Source organism: Saccostrea echinata, unplaced genomic scaffold (assembly GCF_033153115.1).
Source record: "Saccostrea echinata isolate AGI-Se365-2 ecotype Australia unplaced genomic scaffold, CSIRO_AGI_Sech_v1 ptg000001l, whole genome shotgun sequence".
Taxonomy (NCBI): Eukaryota; Metazoa; Mollusca; class Bivalvia; order Ostreida; family Ostreidae; genus Saccostrea; species Saccostrea echinata.
Genome location: NW_026889750.1, coordinates 18,349,398 through 18,371,133, shown reverse-complemented (window position 1 = coordinate 18,371,133; position 21,736 = coordinate 18,349,398). Strand labels below are relative to the sequence as shown.

General features: G+C 33.3%; 1 protein-coding gene and 1 pseudogene across 1 annotated transcript in view; both read left to right on the top strand.

The window, feature by feature from the left end:
• Positions 1-10,886, top strand: LOC133186520 (uncharacterized; annotated as a pseudogene).
• A 1,107-nt stretch (positions 10,887-11,993) lies between these two features.
• The window catches only part of LOC133195236 (contactin-1-like), a 31,603-nt gene continuing 21,860 nt past the window's right edge, over positions 11,994-21,736 (top strand). Inside the window, exon 1 of the mRNA XM_061331097.1 lies at positions 11,994-12,222. Within this exon, the coding sequence (XP_061187081.1) occupies positions 11,994-12,222 (229 nt within the window). The remainder of the gene's footprint in view (positions 12,223-21,736) is intronic.

Genomic DNA, 21,736 nt, shown 5'->3' with positions numbered 1-21,736 from the left:
GCAACACCACATGACTGTGAAATTCGAATTAATTGTACAATATGCGGGTTCAGTGGCGCTGATTTGTTTAATTTCGAAGTAGAATGGTATCTGCAAAAACATCTTAACATTACGAGTCCAGCTAATAAAACTACACCTGGTAAACAGAGAGGGAATAACACAAAGTACATGTGGGATTTTATTCCGTTGACGTCTGGTGGAGATTGCGAAGGAAACAAGACGGTCTTTAAATTAGTTGATAAAAGTGAGAAAAGCTCTTCAATTTTCCACCATTTTCACAGTTTTTTAACAACAGTGTTATATCACCTGAGCGTAGATTCAGATTTTATTCTGATCCAAAAATCATTAAACATTGTATCAAAACAAAATTTTAAAAACTCTTTATTTGAATTAATAAGACAACTTTAAAACCATCATATGTACGAGTAACAAATATTTGTTGAACTTTTGTCTGAATCACCTTCTGTATAATTGACACAATACTGTAAAAGTACTTTATGTCCAATGATTTCTTGTTCCTTTTAACAGACTCTACTTCCTTGTCACTCGGCATATACACTTGTTATGTAACTCTGTACGGAAATTCGACTAAGTATAGCAGCATAGATCTTTCATGTAAGTAAAGTAGCCGAGAAGTGGCTTTTTCCTACTTGTATAGGTGGTACAATGTAATAAGATTTTAGTATTAAATTCTACCATCATTAAATATGTAAAATATCATTTTTTTTTTACTTTATATTATGAAGTAATTACTACAAAATTTACTATTCGTGAAAATTGTTTTTGTCTGTTGTTAGCTGGAGAAGAAAACATATCATCAAATTATGTTCTGATTAGAGTCACCAATGTTCCAGTAGGAGAAATCTCAGAAAGTTGCAGAAAATATGGATATAATGTATTAATGAATGAGTCTTTGGCAAAATCTGTACCACTGCTTGAAAAAGAAAGTGTGTATTTTCCTGTTTGTCCCAGTATTCAAATAAATAACAGAAGTATTGCTGTTTGCAAACCATGGATTTCTAGAGTAGGTAGAGTAAACAATTTTCATATAATAATTAAAAGTTTTCTTGCAAACAATATCGTCTGGCTTACATTCTGTGGTATCTTTTCCTTTATTTTCTAGTTCAGTTTCTTCTTGCTGTAGTTTTTTCTTTGAATCAATATTATAATTTTAAAACAGGTTGCTACAATCTCACAAAAGACAGGATTGATAATTCAGTGGAGATGGATTGTAGGAGCATCAACATAGCAAATTGGAATAAATCCCTTCCACTGATAGGAAACACGGTATGGACTTGATTTCGCATAAGTTTCTTAATAGATTTTTAGCTAGAAGAATTGTCCTGTGGCAAACCTTCTTCTAAGAACGAAGATACTAATGTAAAACACGATTTCGAAATCCCTACCTAGATACATGTATAAATGGTAAAGGATATGATTGCTTATTTGTCATGCATACAATGTAGAACGGAATAAATAAAAGCAGTTCTATAACACAATTGTATTCGGATTAAGAAGATTCTTGTAAGATTATAAAGATATATTTTAAAATTCACAGCAAAGGCAAATTAATATAACACTGGTACTAAAAAGTTCATTAGCTAGAGGCCAAGATAGTAAAAGCTATTAATACTAAATGCGAACATGTTTTATTGTTTTTGCAAGATGAGAATAACATTTTAGCAACAGTAAATAGTAAGTTAGAGGGTCCTTAAATATCTATAGCCCAACATAGCTTAGGCTCTGTCTCTCAGCTTTTTGCATGAACAATGTGAATTTTGCACATTTTCAGTTAATTAGATGGTTGCAGATTTGCACAAAGTCTGATTGGAAAGTATCAAGTGAAGTTCGTGAACAATACTAAACAACTACTGGCTTTTGACGAGATCTACTCGTAACTATACGGACCTTAGTTATTGGTTGACCGAGGCAAACGTTAACCAAGGCCTGACCAGGTCCGTATAGTCAGGAGTAGTTGAATTCAAAATTCAATAACTGTTTTATTAAATAATCAGGAATTTTACAACATTTTTGACACATTAGTTCTTGTCTCCAACAAATATAAATGTTCATAATATAATGCACAGTGCAACAAAACATAATAATTATATTTCAACAGCTAAACAACTGTTTGAAAGTGGAAAACAATATTATAAAACAATAAATACTCAACCATTCACTAATAAAGGAGTTAAGTCTCTTCGATACTTGCATCTGCCATGTTTACATTTACAACGACGCATGCGTAATTTAAAACGCGTAAATTGATTGGTCGAAAAAATGTAAACAAATCTTTGGTTGGTCAAGAGGAAAAACCAGAATAAATCTCCCGGAACTTCATTTTGAGGTGAACTTACTCCTAGCTACACCTCAGAAAAGGGAGTTCAGAGCAATCAGAAAGCATCAAAATTCCTCATCATTTAATAAATTGTGAAATCAAATTGTCCGTCAAATGATTGATTGATTGATTGATTGTGTGTTGCTCAACGTCCCATTCAAAAATTTTTCTCGCATATAGAGCAGAGCTCCCACTGGAGCGAAAATATTTTTCGCCACTTTTCGCGATGAAAGGAATCACATTTTTACATCTCGTCTCGACAAGTGTACAGTGTTAAACACTCCACTAATAGCACTATTTCAATTTGTTTATATCACAGGCATTGTTTTAAAATTGTAAGATTTAAAGTTGTATCCACTTAAAAACTGATATAGGAATTATTTCTACATTTATACAATTAATTTGATACTGATATTAGCCAACTCTCGACAGTAGTTGTCCTCTTGTTCATAACTTTTTAGCCTGGGGAGGGGGGTTACAGACTTAGTAAAGATATATGAAATTTTTTTAAAAAATGAAAAAATAATATAATAGGCGAAAATTTTAATCATATCAACAATTTATTGTGAAAAGAAGTATTACTAATTAAAATCAGGTTTAAAACTTGGCTTAATTTAACAACTTGGACACTGGGTGTATATGCATGTAAATTCATATAACTGAAAGTAATTCAGCGTAATTGACAAAAGTATTGTTTTGTTTCCAAGCCAGAATCTCTTTCACTCTTTGTCAGTTTATGGTATAATGAACACACTATTTTGACTTTAATCAGGTAAAATTAGCAGCCATGCTCTGCAATTTTCGTCATGCTTTCCTACTTTCGGTTTAAAAAATTAAAACAATCTATATAGATCCAGATTTTATTGATTAAAATCTTTTATTAACTAACTTCATCTCCCCAAAACACTTCGTCTTTCCTTGTTTAATCCATCTTATATTATTTCAAGTAATTTCCCCTTACTGCTCCAGGCTAAAGTTACCTACTAAATCAGCTGTGTGCGTTCAAGCGAGACATGATTTCCTACATGTACATTGCTTTGTTAGTTTCATGGAGTTTTCACACCCTGAATTCACACGTCTGCTTGCATTAAATAAACAAAGGGGCTAATCTGTATACATTGAATAAACAAAGGAGATAGCCAGGAGTACACACACTTTTGAATTTTATAGCTAAAAAAAAAAGTTCAATTTCGCCACTTTTGAATTTCTTTTCGCCACTTTTGGAAAAAATTCGCAATTGGCGCAAATGGCGAATTACAGCTCGAGCCCTGATATAGAGACGTCACCGTATGCCGGTGAAGGGCTTCACATTTAGACCTATACTCGGCACTCAAAGCCATTGAGCAGTGAGGGTTCTTTATAGTTCCAACGCCCACCGTGACACGGGACCTCGGTTTTTAAGGTCTCATCCGAAAAAACTGTGACTTTTACTGCTAGTGCCGGGCGCTTGGCGAAGGAACAGTCACTACCTATGTTAACGTCTTAGGTTTGACGCGGCGCGGCGAAGATAATTGAACCCGGGCCTCCCTATCACGAAGCGAGCTCCATACCACTAGGCTACCTTGACCGGTTCCCGTCAAATGAAGACATTGTATCCAATCTTTCGGAATCTGTAAATTTATTCACTCATTGTGTGTTACAGTAGGATTTTTTCAAAGCAATTCCTCTTGGAAACATTTTCTGGTTATATAACCAAATTGATGGCAGCATTTGCTTTGTCGGGGAGAATTACTGGCTTGAGGAAAATGGTATCTATTTCACAATTCTCTAGTTTTCAGAGACTAATTGCATATATTAATCTGCTACTTGGTTTTGCCTAATGGATACAGATATCTGTTAAGAATATAATATTGTTAACAAGTAAACATTTGTCTTATTAGGCTTTCTCAGCATAAGATCAGATTCTTATAAAACAAACGTTGAAGATCGTAGCTCTACGTACATGTAGTTCGATTATTTATTTTGTAGACCGTTATTGGAAGTGGTCATCGTTGTAATTAACTCAGCTACAGTAAACAGATTACGAGGGATCGTCCTCATTCATAGTCATCTAGGACCTTTTTTCTCTAATTGCTTGTTCACACAACTCTTTAAGCATTTAGATGTCTATGGCACTATAAATTCATTTAGTATTTTAAGTAAGCCTTAAGTTACGAGCTCTATCTCCAAGGTGCTGCTGACCACGAAGTAAATACTTTTAAATGAATGAGGAAGTTTTGAACGTTTGAAAATAATAAATGTACTTTAAGAAGAACTGAGTTGTTTTTCGAGAAATTTGAACCACTGCATGGCGTTTTCAAAAAAATGAAAACGAATCGACAGTAAATGTTCATAACTGTTACTTTTCGTAAATGTAAAATCGCTGGAAATGCCATCCACACTGAGTTCACTGAGTTTTTCACGTCATATTTTATATAAAGGGGGAAAGGGGTATAACCTTGGGCTAAAGTCAATGTGCAATGGTTCTGGATTATAGACGGAAGAGTTAGGTTGGCGGCTTGGATATTGATGATAGTAACAAAGTCTTTCTCTGATGTTGTGTTCATAGGATTGTTTTTCTGTTGTGTGTTGTTTTTGATTAGCCATCTGTAACATGTATGCCATTTCTTCTAGTTATTCTTGAAGAGTTTGCAGATCCAGGTTTATATGCCTTTCTGCAGCACCTGTAGTGTTTTTGTTTAGAGCTAACTGTCCTTCTTATTTTTAATAGCTGATGTTAGGATATTCTCTTATTTGTATTTGATGATTCTATTATAATCAAAAGGTACATTATTGAATGTAATCTTGTAGTTTTATTAGCTGTAGTGTTTGTAATAAGAAATGAGAAATAATTAGTTTTTAACAAAACGATAAATATAGGATCTCCCATGATTTGTTGTTTGATGTGGTTTTTGTCTTTATCCAAAAAGTATGTTTTTATCCCCAAGCCTTGGTAATTCATGTTTTACACTTAGCTTATTCATGTTTTATATTGTTTTATATATTTGAACGTAAAAACATTATAACGACATATCCGTTGATTTATTAGTTATCCAGACCCTTCGGGCAAGGTTTTATTTGCCAACAAAATCTCTCAGACATCGGGATATATTCTCCCATTCTCTATCCAGATTTGTCTTTCGCTACGCTTCCAACACCTCTGTCAACGGTCGTTGTACAAGATTCTTTTATAAGTTTTAAATGGAGAATATTTTAAGTTAAAATCATTATAAATTAATTTCATTATCAATAAAGGTGACATTTTATCATTTCCTAGTATTTTAAAACCGTCATCCCTTAAAACAATTTATTTTCTCGGTTATAAAGGAAATATTTTGCGGAATAAAAATTGAAAACTTAGGGAAAAATCCTTTAAAGAGGTGATAGATTTAAAAAAGTCCTTTAAACTGATAAATAACATGATTAAAAACTAATTTAATATAATTTTCACATGAACAATTTTTCCAAAATCTTGTATTCCAAGCGTTGACAGAGGTGTGTATGTGGGAGCTTAGTGGGAACCACAACTCTGGATATAGATTTAAATTTATCATTAATTCCTCCGACGCGGGCATTATTTATAAAATAACCGAAAAAATTACACAAAGTCACTGACTATGCCTAATACCTAAGAAAAATAAATTGAAAATGAGCACTTAGTCTAATATATTAATATGACACCTGCGTGTACTTCTTCACGTGGGTAAGTGACCGTAAAGTTTGTTGTTAATACGATAATTTTAAATATACCTTAGTTATTCAACTATATTAATATAGTATTAATTATTATTATAAATTTCAGCGTAATGTTTATAAAAAATAAATCTAGAGAATAAAACACTGTCATTATGTGTCGGTTTAGCATAAACTGGTTCAAAGTATTTTCCAAAGACAATATTCTTCCCAAATCGGGAAACTTTGCATTTCAAATTATCTTTTAGAGGAAAAGATTTGCTCTCTGGAAGCAGTTGAGACTAGAATTAAGGTTGAAAGGATGAACGTTTTATTCTGCTGCATTCACTGATAGTTTCTAGATACTTATGAATATAGTTTTGTTTACATGTCTAAGGACTTTTTTAAAGATCGGCGGCTCTTGTTACGTACTGGATGGAGATGTAAAAGACCCTAATCTCAAGGTTTCCGACGCTTACTGTTCAGATATGGGTTTAGACCTTTCTATGAAGGACAACAGAACAGTGTTTCTAAATCTCTTTTCCATCCTTGACAGTGAGTTCGTTTCATCACATTTCTATTATCATAAAATACTAAGGCTTATTTCTACTTTCGCGAGACAAAAATCTTAAAACTTCCAAGCAAGAAAGATAAACAGGATTTTTCCATATTTCTAAGCGTTCATTTCATCTACAGCATAAAGAGGAAAGGTGTATTTTTTTCTGATAATAAAACATAAAAAGAATCTAGTCTTTTCCACATTAGAAGTTGCTTTGTATTTAGATGTGACACTTCTTGAATGTTTCTAAAATTTAGAGTCCAAAATGATTAAATATACTTTAACACAATCACAACAATGGTCTTATTTATATCATAAAATACTTACATGTAAATCCTCACTTATTCTGTCATTTCAAAAAATTAACAATTAGTTGTATTTGAAATTACTGAAACATGTTAAATTAAACTTTACAAACAATTCAGTAAATCCAAAACGTTTAGAAGAAACGAATTCGAAATGTGTAGCTGCCTACATGGACATGGAATCTTCTACTCTCTTTCAAATTTCTTGCGATGACCATTGTGATGCCTATTGTCCTCAGTACGGTAGGTGAGAACTTCTACAGTATATCATATCGTTATTTCAATTATGAAAATACCCCCGCCCCCTCCCAGAAATATATATATTATACTCATCATTTCTCAAATTTTAATTTTTTTTTTCCAGGTGGGTCCAAGGTTAGTTTTCAAGGTTTCAAAGATTGGAAGGTTGCCCGGAAAATTTGTCAAAGTCTAAATAGTTCTCTACCAAATGAAGAGTTTACTTTAAATAACAGACAACAATTCAACAGAAGTAGTCTTGTATGCCTTGATGTTTTTAAAAGTTCATTTGTTTTATTTCGACCTGTCATCAAGCTTGCAAGAAAAGAAAACGGAACGATAATCATTAACGCTCCCATTGACTATTCAGAGAAACTGCCATATTTATGTGGGACAAAAGTAGGTAAGTATTGGAAAGTGTTGGAGTAAGGCTTTGTTTAATTCAGTGTTGTTTGTCTTTTTATTATGTCTGCAAGATATCCCAACAAGGACCCATGAGCCACAACGCTCACCTGAGTTACAATGGCCCTTTTGTTCTTTGTCAGCAGATTTTTTCCTTATACATTCCTATGTTAAATTAATATTGTGGCCCATCCCTACCCCTAGGCATCATGATTTGAAAAATCTTGAATCTAAACTACATGAGTATGCTTCCATAAAAATATGAATAATCATGTCTTTGCTGTTTTTGAGAAGAAGAATTTTAAAAAAAAAAAATTCCTGTGCATTCCTATGTAAAACTTTGACCGCCTATAGTGACCCCATCCTACCCACGAGTGCCATGATTTGAACAAACTTAATCTACACTACCTGAAGACGCTTCAAAATAAAAATAATTTACAGACTCTCTGTACACTTCATGCAAACTTGTTTTTTCTTTTACATGATGTTGTACGTATTTCTTATATTGTTTATACTAAAACCGCAGCTTGATGCTTTTCCTTGAACAATGATAAACTTGTCAAGAGAGTCCAATATAATTAATCCCTAATAGTATATTAAATTTAAAAGAAGTATGATAATATAGAGCAGAAATAGGAGAAAATTTTCAATGTAACGTTATATATTTACCCACATGTACAGGCCAAACTCTGTTATAAAGCAAGTTTTCTATAACAATATTTTAAATCGCATTCTAAAATTTCAAATTATAGGAGAAATATAGCACTCAAAGGGACAACGATACTTCTAGGATGCAAAGCAAGTTGACTTATGAATATGCTTTTATTGATTTGAACGCCGTAAAAACGTAACAAAGCACTAGGACTTGAATTTGAGAAATTTTTAGCGTAAGATAAGTGTTTTGTAGAAGAAAAAAATGAAAACATTGTATTTATTGCAGTATTTACCAGTATATCTTTCAAAAAACTTACCATGTAGTTAGTGCGTGGAAGCATATTAGCAAAGATATTTTTTAAAAGAATAGTCCTTGTTCAAAACTTGAGATACATTTCTTTGAATTTTAAAGGGGGACAACTTCTGATTAGTACTCAAATTCATGATAGATGAATACATGTAGGCTTATATGCTGGTTATGAAAATATTCATCGTTAAGTTTGCGCGGCTTACACTGATGAGATGCATTCATTATTTCTCTTTTTTTTCATTTAGACACAGGAAAATCAAATTTAAGAGACTGCAATATGATGACAAGTGATTTCGACGAATCCAATACGAGGGATACAACTACAGAGATTTTGCAATTTCACACAAACATGCAACCAAAACCAGACATTTGTAAAGTTCCATTTATTTTGTTACTAGCATTTCCGCATTTCTATATATTACAAAGCCTGAAAATACCAGACAGTTAAAGACTAGTTAGGGTCAATCTAATTTTATTTCTTAGCAAACAAGGAAAGTACATTGGAAAAATTTTTTAAAACAGAAATGGTCGACTTTCTGAAAGCTTAAGCAGATAAAGATTCCCAACCGCGCTATCAAATATGAATACCACGATTAACCATTCGCAGCTGATCGCAGAAATTCTATTGAATTTTAGGTGATGTGAATCGACACATTTTTATACAATTCATTTCGATTTAATATGATACTGTCACGATTGGTCAATTCAGATAACACGATCAGATCACTGTTCAGATACGATCACTCACGTTCTGAAAGGATTGTCCCGATTGAATGCACGCGATTTGATCTCGATCTGACACGATTATCACAATAGTGGTCCCCTATTTACATGTAGAGCGATTGGGATTCGTGAGGGTATTCATTTAATACGTTAATCACGACTTGATACGATATGTTTTGATAGGATGATTGATGTTATGATGCTTTTCATGATCTAAATAAAGCGTTATCACAAATTGAGTAATGAATTGTCCAGGTTAGTATATTTTCAGTCCGACCATGGATTTTTTTTTTTTTACTGATGAGAAAATGTGAGAATTGGTATAAAACAGTTTTGTCGTGATTAAAAAGAAAAAAAAAGAAGATTTGAGTGCATCGTAAACATTTTTCTCAATAAAGGTCCGTTAGGGAATATATACAAAGGGACTGCCCATCTTATACGTACTATTTTCTGGCATTGATATGTACTTTGTAAAGTAAAAACGCAATTCTGAATAGGACTGCAGTTTGTTATAGAATCAAGATTTCCAAAGAGACAAGGTCATCAATTTTAATGTTGGACATTGCAAGACATAGAAATATGAATGGTGCTTTCTTTGTTTAATGCCATGCGTTCTTATGAGATTATCATGATTAAAAATTAATTGTGTTGATCGTAGAAATGTTTTTGACTTGTCAAAAAACTTACTTAGATCAACCAGAGAGAGATGACTGATCTTAAAATCTGGTTAGATCTCCTCTTAAGCAGGGAAGAAAGTCTTATCAATGAATTTTTTTTTCAGCTGAAAATTCACGGTTGACGATCATCATAGCATCTTCCATTTTTGGACTTCTTTTGATCGTTTCGATATTTGCTTGTCTCATCACAAGGTGAAGTAAAATATGAAAACATATATATTCGTCAAACCTTCAATGATTTCCACAGGTTAACTCTTAAAAAACAATATATTTTCTTTAACAACAAATCTTTGTAGAATATTAAAAAGAAATCAAGGAAATAAAAGTTCCACTACAGACGTGTTATTAGATCTTTACTCTGAACCGATTCCTGGGCCAGAAGAAAGCCAAATGAAAACAAAGGGTCACATTAAAGCTGAAGAGGAATCAGCGTATTCTGTTGCAGATACTAAAGATAATGAATATTCACAACCCCTCGTCAACAGAGATAATAATCGACAAGGACCTGCAAAAGCTGTTACCTCTATAGACAGTGAATATGCTGATACAGATTTGGGTGAATATGATGTTTTAAGAAGCCAAAGAACGAAACGCACCGAGAATGCATCATCGCATTGTGAATTTTATGACAGGACGAATAATGTGGTCACAGGTATTTATGACGTCACTTCAAATACGCAAAACGCAAACGAATACTCAATGGCTGAAAACGATTAAAAACAATAATGCAGAGTTAATAATTCAGAGTTAATAATTCATTGACTTTATCGGAATGTTACAGGGCATTCTCATTTACATAAGGCAAAATTATTGTGCAAAAAACCTCCAAAATATTGAATGCGAAATGCTTGAGATTTTCAGAAGTTTGCTTCTACATCAAATATATAATAAAGTACATATATGTAATTTGTATTTTCCAACTCAGATGGAGAGTGCCGATAGGGATAATGTGTATTTTTATTTGGTATAATTCCCCATGACTAATTTTTTTCCCAATGACATATATACTTTTAACATATTTTAATATTACGATCACAATACAATTTGAAAATAATAAATTTGTGTAAATTGTTTTATGTAATAATGGTGATCTGACAAAGTTCCATATCATACAGACCAACGATCCAAACATAATATAACACATATATTGTGTGAATATTGTAATTTATTAGATGACAATACATCAAATATTATCATTCTGTATAATGATAACAAAATCAAGCTAAGGGGAGATCCAGACAATATACTACTGACAGCAGAAGTTGCTTTTGTATAAATTGTTTGAGTCATGTAGAATTCACATTCTGTCATTTTACCAACTTTTATACAAATGATTTTGTATAATTGTATTCTATTGTATTCTATCGCTATGGACGGTTAAAATTGCTTTTGTATAAATTGTTTGAGTCATCTAGAAGTCACATTCTGTCATTTTACCAACTTTTATAGAAATGATTTTGTATAATTGATTTCTTTTATATTCTATCACTATGGACTGTTAAAAATCTGTTTTACGTTAAAATAATTTTTCAAACGTGTTGATATCAATCATGCGATGAATTGAAAATGTCGTACAAAAGAGTTGTTTTGCAACAGAAAATATAAAACCTGCCATTAATTGCAATAAAAATGTCCGCCTATTTTGGCCAATGTGAATTTTCTTTAAAGTTAACTTAGCCTTTTGACCCAGGGAAATCTGTGATATTTTTTATTAAAAATATTTATTTTTTGAAGACCCTTAAGTCGAATTTGTTTTTATCTTCTTGATTTTATCAAAGTTGGATTTCCTGTAAACATATTTCATAAATAGATTATTTGCATGATGAGATTTTGGACTGAAATGATTTGAAACATAATCATGCTCGGAAAATGAATTTATTAATCGGATTTATGTAGTGAATGCATTATAAATCCATTTATCACAGCGCCCCACGTGGAAGGATGCGCGCGCAATATATGCGCAAGCATTTGTACATTCCATTCTCACACCATTTCCAAATGTTGCACGTTTAGGGTTTGCTGTGAATTTTTAAGAAAATTTAGAATATTGCACAATGACATTGTCAAAAGACTGTGGTGTACAAAGACGAGGTTTTACTGATTGTTTGCACTAATTGTACCGTTAGTGTACTTCAACATGCTAGAGTTTTCGACTTCGCGCCGAAGGGCTGTAAAGAGCGTATGGACGTTAGCCGAGGCTCTTACTTGTAGGAGTATTGTTGCTGTAAATATTGACCAAGATGTCCACAACATCTATAGTCGCCAAAGCCAAACAAGGCATTACAAAACGGAGAGAGAGAATAACGTCAATACCAGCGCTAGCAATGAGGAGGACATGCATAATACTACGACACACAGCACAAACGGTATGTCATCTTGTATGCCTACATCAATTATTAGTATAATGTTTTCACTGTTGTATCAATTACATTTTTAAAAAATGCACAAGAAAATACTAAATGTTCAGTTAATCGATCATTCTGTTAAAATCAGTGGGAAAAGGCAAAGAATAAGCTAGTCATTACAATTGGTTTTATTGTATTTAGTAGACTCTAAATTTAAGCACACCCCCTTCAACCACAGAGTTTAGAGCAATATAAATATAATTATGCACACGTTAAGATTGGGTTCCATAAAACTCCCATTGACTTGAATTAATTTAACCTCATACTCTCAAGATCACGCACTCGGCATCGTCGGTCATTGTTCCGATGTTGTAAGCGCCCGAGTATATACTTCATGGAGCCTTAATGTTATCAATATATGAGGCTATAATAATAAGACTTATTTATCTATTCACCAATCAATGAGCTTTGAAAGGGTGGCATATATATATAATTTATAAAAACAATACAATTACGTTTATAGCAAGTAATGGCTGCATTACGTGCAATATTAACCTGATCCTCACTTGTAATCTTTAACTGCCCTCTCTAGCATCCCTCATACAATTGAAAGACTAGTGTTTTGATGCCAAATATCGTTACTTATTGTGTATATATGTGCACATTGTTATAAAATATGTATTTTAAGCTTGTTCTCCCTTCGATTAACATCTTCGTGTCCGTCCTCAACAAATCAGCAACTCCGGCCTGGGGAAACACTTTTTGAAACAGAAAACCTTACATTTCGTTACTCCTAGGCATTCAATTAATAAACATCGGTCATTCTTAAGTAAATATTAAACTACTTCCAATATTTATGCATGTCATGTTCCACCAAAGCAAGAATTAGGCGATGAGTTGAGAAATGGTTTTAATTTAATTTAGGGCGCATGGAGTGAAGAGCAAATTAATTAATTAATTAATTGAAATTAATTTCAGTAGATCTGTATCAAGACAAATTCAGTATATGTTGCTGAGTGAAATAGCTATGGCTGTTCCTTTTCCTTAACACCTCTATCAAAACTAGGCCCATAAATCATGGAGGGGGATCAATATCCACATAACAATAAACCCAAAAATTTTATAGATTGAGGGCCATAATCGGTATGATAGCACCATTGATAAGATCTTTACCTGGCAAAATGGATACAAAAAATATCGTTTTTAGACTATTGTCTAGAAAACCAGATGATTTTTTGCTTACTTGGCTTCGAATAACTACTATGTCAAACGCATTCCATTTGTTGTTACACATCGTCACAAATAAATAAATAAATAAAGTGATTAATAAATTAATTAAACACAAATGAAATATTATCTTTTTTCAATGGGTCGTCAGGTCACAACCTGGTTCGAAATATGAAAAGCATTTATTTATCTTGATGTCTTTCTGTTTTGCAAGTTCAGCTCACGCCAACATTTGCTCAAAATTGATGACACGTTTGGCGATTTTGGTCAGCATTGGGAATTCTTCAATGCGTTGAACATTTGTTCCCGTCACAAAAATTAATTCATCTGGGTTTGGAAATTGATACATGTCAAGTTTGTATTCTGACGAAAAGCTAATCAAACCTAAGATTTTGCTGATAGGAAGGGCCAATAAATCTTAAAAGTCACTTCAAATGAAATGCAATTCTTTTAGTGCCGTCTTACCGCGCTGTTACCAGCGTTCCCACGATGCAATGAATGGCATAAAAATTGCAGCAACTTTTCATTTGTATAAAGACCATTTGTTTTTATGTCATTTAAATTTTGAATCACTTTATATTTATTTCTTTACGATATGGCTGATTAAGCAGTAATTTTCTTTAGCTGAGCACGGTAAGCGCAGACGGAAGGCATACTGGCTGCGGGAAAGCCAGCATATGATTATACAACTATAATTGTAGTAAAGTTATTTTGGTTACGATTAGATCACACAACTTTATAAACAGACGTCAAAATATGTAAGATCTATACAGTTTGATTTGATGTTTAGTATATTTATAAATGACTTATACACGTTTTTAGATTTTACCTTATTAAATTGAGATCTCCATCTTAGAATTACTTGATCACACTTCACATGTTACCATCACGGAAGTACTATTTCATTTATCAATATTACTTACATATACAGTGTCAAATTTTACAATACACAAATACATGTATAGATTATTTAGTATGTATACACATAAATTGTTTGTACTGTTTGTAATTGTAGAAATCATGCTTGTTGTTTGTGATGCCTGAAAGGGCCCTGATTTGGAAATAAAGAATCTTATCTACCATACTATCATCATCAATAAATAAATAAATAAATAGTGTATTCCATTTCATGTTCTCATTAATGTTAATATGTATCCAACAGTAGATAATTAACTATCTTTAGTAAGAAAACCTTTTTATACTAAGCACTTTAAGTTTAAACTCGGCATTGCATAAGTAGAACCTCGTTATAAACGAGTACTTTCATCACGTAGACGTTAAACTGCAGGGGGGGGGGGGGGGGAGGGCAGTAGGGTAAAGAGACACAGTTACTCTCTGTATTGTTAATTATTAGTCATGCACCATTGTTTACGAATCAGAGCAAACATTCCTGGTAACTTATTATTTATATTAACCTTAAACTACATGTGTTGCGTCTCAATATAAATATATCCACTACACATGTATATTAATATTCTTTTAGAACTTGAAAAGCTATTACTTTCATGCGAATCAATTCAATTATTTGGAAGAGAACAATTTAAATGTTATCATTCATAGATTATAAACCCTGCAGTTCAATAGAATAAGAAAGACATTTGAACTTTTTCTCTAGATATTTGGTTCATCTGTTCATTTTAATCACAGGCTTCTATAGCAGTAAATTTTAGTATGTTGTAACAAAGCAAGAGAGTAATGTGCTAGAATGGGGTTCCTAATCCGATATTCTATTGCGGGGCAAATGACCTTGGCTGTGTAAAGATATGCACTGCCGAATCCTTAAATAGTTCAGTAAAGTTAACTATAGGGTCGTTTCCAGATGTGATGGGAAGTTCGATCAGGAAAAAGATCGCAAAAGTAATTAACTCAGTTACCAAGCATAATTAATCTAGTTACAACAGAGGATATTTTATATATACAATTCGTCTGGCAGTAAGCTAAAATTTTTAAAAGCGGGCTTAAAAATAGTGAACTGCCAACTTGATTTAATATTATCATTTATAGTAGTAGTAGTATCATTGATATATATTCTGGGGGTCACGGCTGGTTTTGTGAGTAGAGTGTTAAGCTACCCCCACGTTTGTGGCGGCGTGCATATTACATGAGTAACTATGCACGTTTGGCGGATTTAGCTTAACACAATTCATCTCGACTAGCGCCGCTGTGAACAGGGCGCGGCTGCAACATAATTATTCTGACAACTGGTCAATGGAAAACAATTGACAGAACATTGATTAATTGAAATATTGTTTGGCTTAAACATAAACTTACTACAATTCATTGAATTGAGTGAGTATTGATTGATTGAACATTGATTGATTGAACATTGATTGATTGAACATTGATTGATTGAATATTGAAACATTGATTGATTGAACATTGATTGATTGAATATTGATTGATTGATTTAATATTGATTGATATTATTGAAAATGGATTGATTCATTGGACTGAAACTTTTTGATTGATTCAACTGAATATTCATTAATTGATTGGATATTCATTAATTGAATTGATAAATTTATTGATTGATTGATTGAACTTGATATTGATTGATTCAATTGAATATTGATTGATTGATTGAATATTGTTTTATAAGGCTGGCGCACCGCAAAATTTGGAAAGCAAACGCCAGTCTTATAGTGTAAAAAATGACATGTGTACAGTTAATATTGATTGATTGATTGTTTGCTTTGATTGGAGGTGTGCCAAAAACCAATTGGGTCGGCACCCACTGAACACATGTACCTTAAATAATTGATCTGCAACCAGCCGTGGCCATATGATGCCAAACTTAATAAATAAATAATTAAGAAATGGTGTCACTTGTTTTTTAGTGGTAGTCTGTGATAATCGGATTTATGTAGTGAATGCGTTATAAATCCATTTATCACAGCGCCCCACGTGGAAGGATGCGCGCGCAATATATGCGCAAGCATTTGTACATTCCATTCTCACACCATTTCCAAATGTTGCACGTTTAGGGTTTGCTGTGAATTTTTAAGAAAATTTACCCGCCCTTCCACACCCCATATTACTTTGAGTTGTTTTCTGCGCCGAGTTCTTTTCATTTCAGAGAAAGAGGCCTAAGGAGCCAAGCTGTCAATCATTCTAAGACCTTGCCTTAGTCACGACCGGCCAAAGCTGCCATTCCTCGCCATACAGTGATGAATGCTATCGTGATGGACACTTCCAAGTACCAGAAGGAAGGATTTCGCTCACCCAATCGTATTGGCTTATTGACTCTAAACAGGGTGAAGCTGCAACACGATAACTATCGATCAAGGACTAGACAACACCCATCGTCACGGCTGGTCATCTTATTATGCGGACAGTATTGTCTCTGTAATTGACAGAGCGAAGAGCCAATTGGAGAGATACATGTACATCGTATAGCGCTTAACACAAATCATCTTGACACGCGTCGCTGTTAACAGGGCGCAGCTGCAACTTGATTATGTGGATAACTTATCGATGGAAAACAATTAATTGACTTGATAATTAACACAGAACATTGATTAATTGAAATATTGTTTGGCTTAAACATAAACTTACTACAATTCATTGAATTGAGTGAGTATTGATTGATTGAACATTGATTGATTGAACATTGATTGATTGAATATTGATTGATTGATTTAATATTGATTGATATTATTGAAAATGGATTGATTCATTGGACTGAAACTTTTTGATTGATTCAACTGAATATTCATTAATTGATTGGATATTCATTAATTGAATTGATAAATTTATTGATTGATTGATTGAACTTGATATTGATTGATTCAATTGAATATTGATTGATTGATTGAATATTGTTTTATAAGGCTGGCGCACCGCAAAATTTGGAAAGCAAACGCCAGTCTTATAATGTAAAAATTGACATGTGTACAGTTAATATTGATTGATTGATTGTTTGCTTTGATTGGAGGTGTGCCAAAAACCAATTGGGTCGGCACCCACTGAACACATGTACCTTAAATAATTGATCTGCAACCAGCCGTGGCCATATGATGCCAAACTTAATAAATAAATAATTAAGAAATGGTGTCACTTGTTTTTTAGTGGTAGTCTGTGATAATACTATTATTATTAATATCGTTACAACGCCATTGAATCAATGTTTAAATTTTTGGTAAATGAAAGTTAATGATGACTATTATTAATATCTTGAATCTATTTTTTCCATGGAAGTTTTGATTACATCTTCAAAAATCAGGTTGTCATGTTTCTTTCTCCAAAAATGGATCTATGGGTGTTTTTAACTAATCAACACAAACAGAAAATCTCCAAAATCTCTAATACTAGTGCATAAGATTTTGAAAAAAAGAAGTACTTATATAAAAACCATCTTTCTAGGAAACAGACTTTTCAAATGATGTCAAAATATTTGCCATACAGGACTTCAGAGACAAAATGAGGATGCTGACTTAAACATCATTGCGGCTTTTTCGAACCGACATAAAAATGACGTGAAATTGAAAACTGCTGCTGAGGTTCAAACTTAAATGCCTGTCTAAAAATAATTGATTTAACATAAGTTCAACTTTCATATTGATAAAATTGCTTGGTTATGTGGTTTTCATTTTTACAAAATGTTTTTTACATTAATACTGTCCAACTTTATATTGAAACCGCGAAGTCGGGCATGTTTGCTGAAACACCCTGTATGTCTGGGTTGCAATGATAATATTGGAAAATGAGATTTTTAGCCACTATGAAGTCTTGACATTAAAGTCGAAGAAAATAATTTTGACCACACATGCAAAATATAATATTTGTGGATTCTTATGATTAAGAGACACAAAGTTTATGATATAGAGATGTGTTCTCAGCTTATTGCAAGATCCTATGGCTTTTTAAATTCCTTTTTATTTACATGTATTTTGTTTGATGTGAAGTGCAAGGACTTTATAAAACATAAAGAAGAAATATTCATGATGATATACATGTATCCTATAATAAATGCTCATCTGTGGTTTTTTAGGTAACCTCAAGTGATCTATTGCTATCTGTTATTGTCTGTCGTCGTGCTGATAAGCGTCGTGCTTGAACTTTTCACATTTTCAACTTCTTAGGAACCACTGGACCAATTTCAATCAAACTTGCAACAAAGTATCCTTAGGTGAAGGAAATTCAAGTTTATTCAAATGAAAGGCAATGCCCCCTTCCAAGGGGAGATAATCAAGAAAAGGCCAAAATAGGGTGGGTCATATAAGATCTTCCTGACATACATTGTATACTAGACGAAATTGCTAACGCACCACTCATTATTTTCATTTGTTTAATGGGCTGTAGTATATCTAATATGCATCCTTGCCCAATGCAGTTGAATTGGCAAATACCTTGGTGTCATGACAAGATCCACAAATGACCTTGCCCGGAAACCAATTTCCCAAAGTCCACTGCGCACGATATTAATTTGTTCTGATATGAAGTTGGTGGGTACCAATGCTAGTCAATAATGTTGAAACAGAAGTAGTTTTCCAGTCAAAAATCGAACGACAAAGGGCAATATGTCTAACATATCACCTAGTATTCACCCAGAGCTTTCGTGTTCATACCCCGTCCACCACACTTCCGGTTGCCATATTTTTGTAGAACAATCTTGCAATTGTCGTGTGGTGACAACTGAATGCTGTTGTCACCTATAAAACTCTTTAATATGTTTAATTTTTACAGACTTTTGCAAAGGAACACCCTGCAGACACGATACTATTTACTCCCATGCGTGTTGTTATTTTTTTCGAAGTTTTTTTTTTTATTTGGACAAACATAAAGAACACAAACACAAAGAAGAAAATGGAAATTTTTTTCCCTCCAAAATCCGTTTGCACAATTTTAATGTTTTCTATGAAATGGTTATGCTTCAGTAAACGTTGTAGCCATGTATCGGTTAATACATTTAAATGACTTACTGTTAACTTTAGTAACATTTTTATATATTAATTACATCATCAGAAAATTTGAAAAGTTGAGTATGAATTTTCTTTGGTTGTGCGTTAGCAATTTTGTCTAGTGTAGTGTAAATTTAAGTTTGTTGAAATAATGGCCCCCGGGGGTCGGGTGGCGCCAAAGAAAAGGATCAAAGTTTACATGGAAATCCATAGCTAGAATTCTTTTAAAATCTTCTCAAGAACAGCCAAGCCATGATAAGTCATATCAATACGGAAGCATCCTCAGGTAGTGTAGATTCAAATTTCTTCAAACCCCAGATGGGGCCACAATGGGCGATCAAGGTTTTACACAGGAATTATATAGGAAAGATCTTTAAAAATCTTCTTTTCTTAAGAATAGCAAAGCCACGTAAGTCATATTAACATGGAAGCATCCTCATTTTGTGCAGATTCAAGTTTGTTCAAACCATGACCCCTGTGTATGGGTTCCGGTGTAAAGACGAATGATGACTCCCGTAGAATAATGACCGGGGGGTTATCGAAAAATGACCCCCTAGCCGTAGAAAAATTTAAGTTTTTGTAGAAAAAGAACCCTAGGAGTCATTTTTTTATATGTGCAACCTATAAGAAATTGACCCCCTTTGAAAAATGACCCCCACCCACCCCCCCCCACCCCCATCGGAACAGATTGATACAAAGTTCAAAAGAGATTATTGATGCCAAGGTTTGGATTCTCTTTGCGTTTTTATCTGATTACATGTAATACTAGACGAACAAGCAATTAAAGTTTGTTTAAAAACATTGCATATGTTTCTTTCTATTAGACCTATTGCGTTGGCCTAAAATTAAAATTGCACAATAGATACATTGTTATCGCCAGACCTGTTATTTTGTCTGAACATTTTCTCGGACATGACTTTGATAAACTTAATGAAACGTTTCAGAAATGACGATTATCAATAGTTACTCTAGATATTCATTAAACATTTTGATATTTAAAACTGACCACCGTTGTCATGGGGAAAAATTGTCAACTAATATTTTCACGGTTGCCTTGTTAAATCTTTGTGAAACTTCACAAATGCGTTTACATTTACATGTAAAATTTTTAAAACTGTTTCCATTGCCGTGGAAACGATTGGACAAACTTTTTCTCACAACGAACGAGTGAATTAACGCGCAGAGGTACAAAAATTTCGTTACAGGATCATTTATGGATCATTGTGTATTTCTATTGTATCAGGCGCAGCATTGGTATTTATTGCCATTTAGTAATATCACCTATTCGAATAGGTGATATCACCTGTTTGAAAAGGTGATATCACTTATTCAAATGGTTGGTTGGTTGTTTTTTGTTTAACGTCCCTCTCGAGAATTTTTCACTCATATGGAGACGCCACCACTTGCCGGTGGAGAGCTACAAATTTTGACCTATACTCGGCACTCAGGGCCATTGAGCAGTGAGGGATCTTTTTCGTGCCAGCACCTACTGCGACACGGGACCTCGGTTTATAGTTTTCATCTGAAGGACCGGTCTCCACGTCCCACAGTAGGATTCGAACCCGCGAGGTAAGGATCAACTCCTTACACCGCGACTCTAGAGCGAACGCTATAACCACTGCGCCACGCGGGCGACTATTCAAATGGAATAGGTGATATCATCTATTCGAATAGGTTATAACACTTATTCGAATAGGTGATATCACTTTTTGAATTGGTGATATCACCTATTTGAAATAAATAGGTGATATCACTTATTGGAATAAGTGATATCATCTTTTGATATCACCTTTTTGTTTTGAATTGGTTATATCACGAATTTGAATTAGTTATATGACCTATTTGCGTTTTATTACATTAAAAATGAATGCGAAAAACAAGACAATCTAGCCTGCAAATTAAAGGATAAACATTCAAAACGCCTTCAAATAGCAGTTCTATTTCCTCAGCAGTGATTCAAAATTGATGAAATTGATTCCATTGCTCTTGCACAAACTTTTACAAAAAGATAGTAAAGTTTCTATGGACTTACTGCACTTAATTTGAGACATACCCTCTAGTATGTTGGCATTGATCAAATAAACTGAAGATTCTAGGTAAGATCATTTATTTGGCACAAAGAGGAGAGGGGACACTGTTTTTAAGTTACAATGTACCGGTATATAAAAAAAGGCCATAAAACAACCTGTTTGCATATGAAAAACTAGATTTCTATTGACCATAAGCAAATTTTCCTCTGCGTTATAGTCCAAGGCATTTAAAACGCCATTTGTTTTCAATTCCTGTGAAGTTATATAAATTTCACTTGCAGTCAGTTTTGCTATATTTATTGATACTTTCTCTCTGTTATAATTATCTAAGTGAAAAGAGACTGAACTTTTTCCTTCCTGTTTAGAGTAAATGAATGC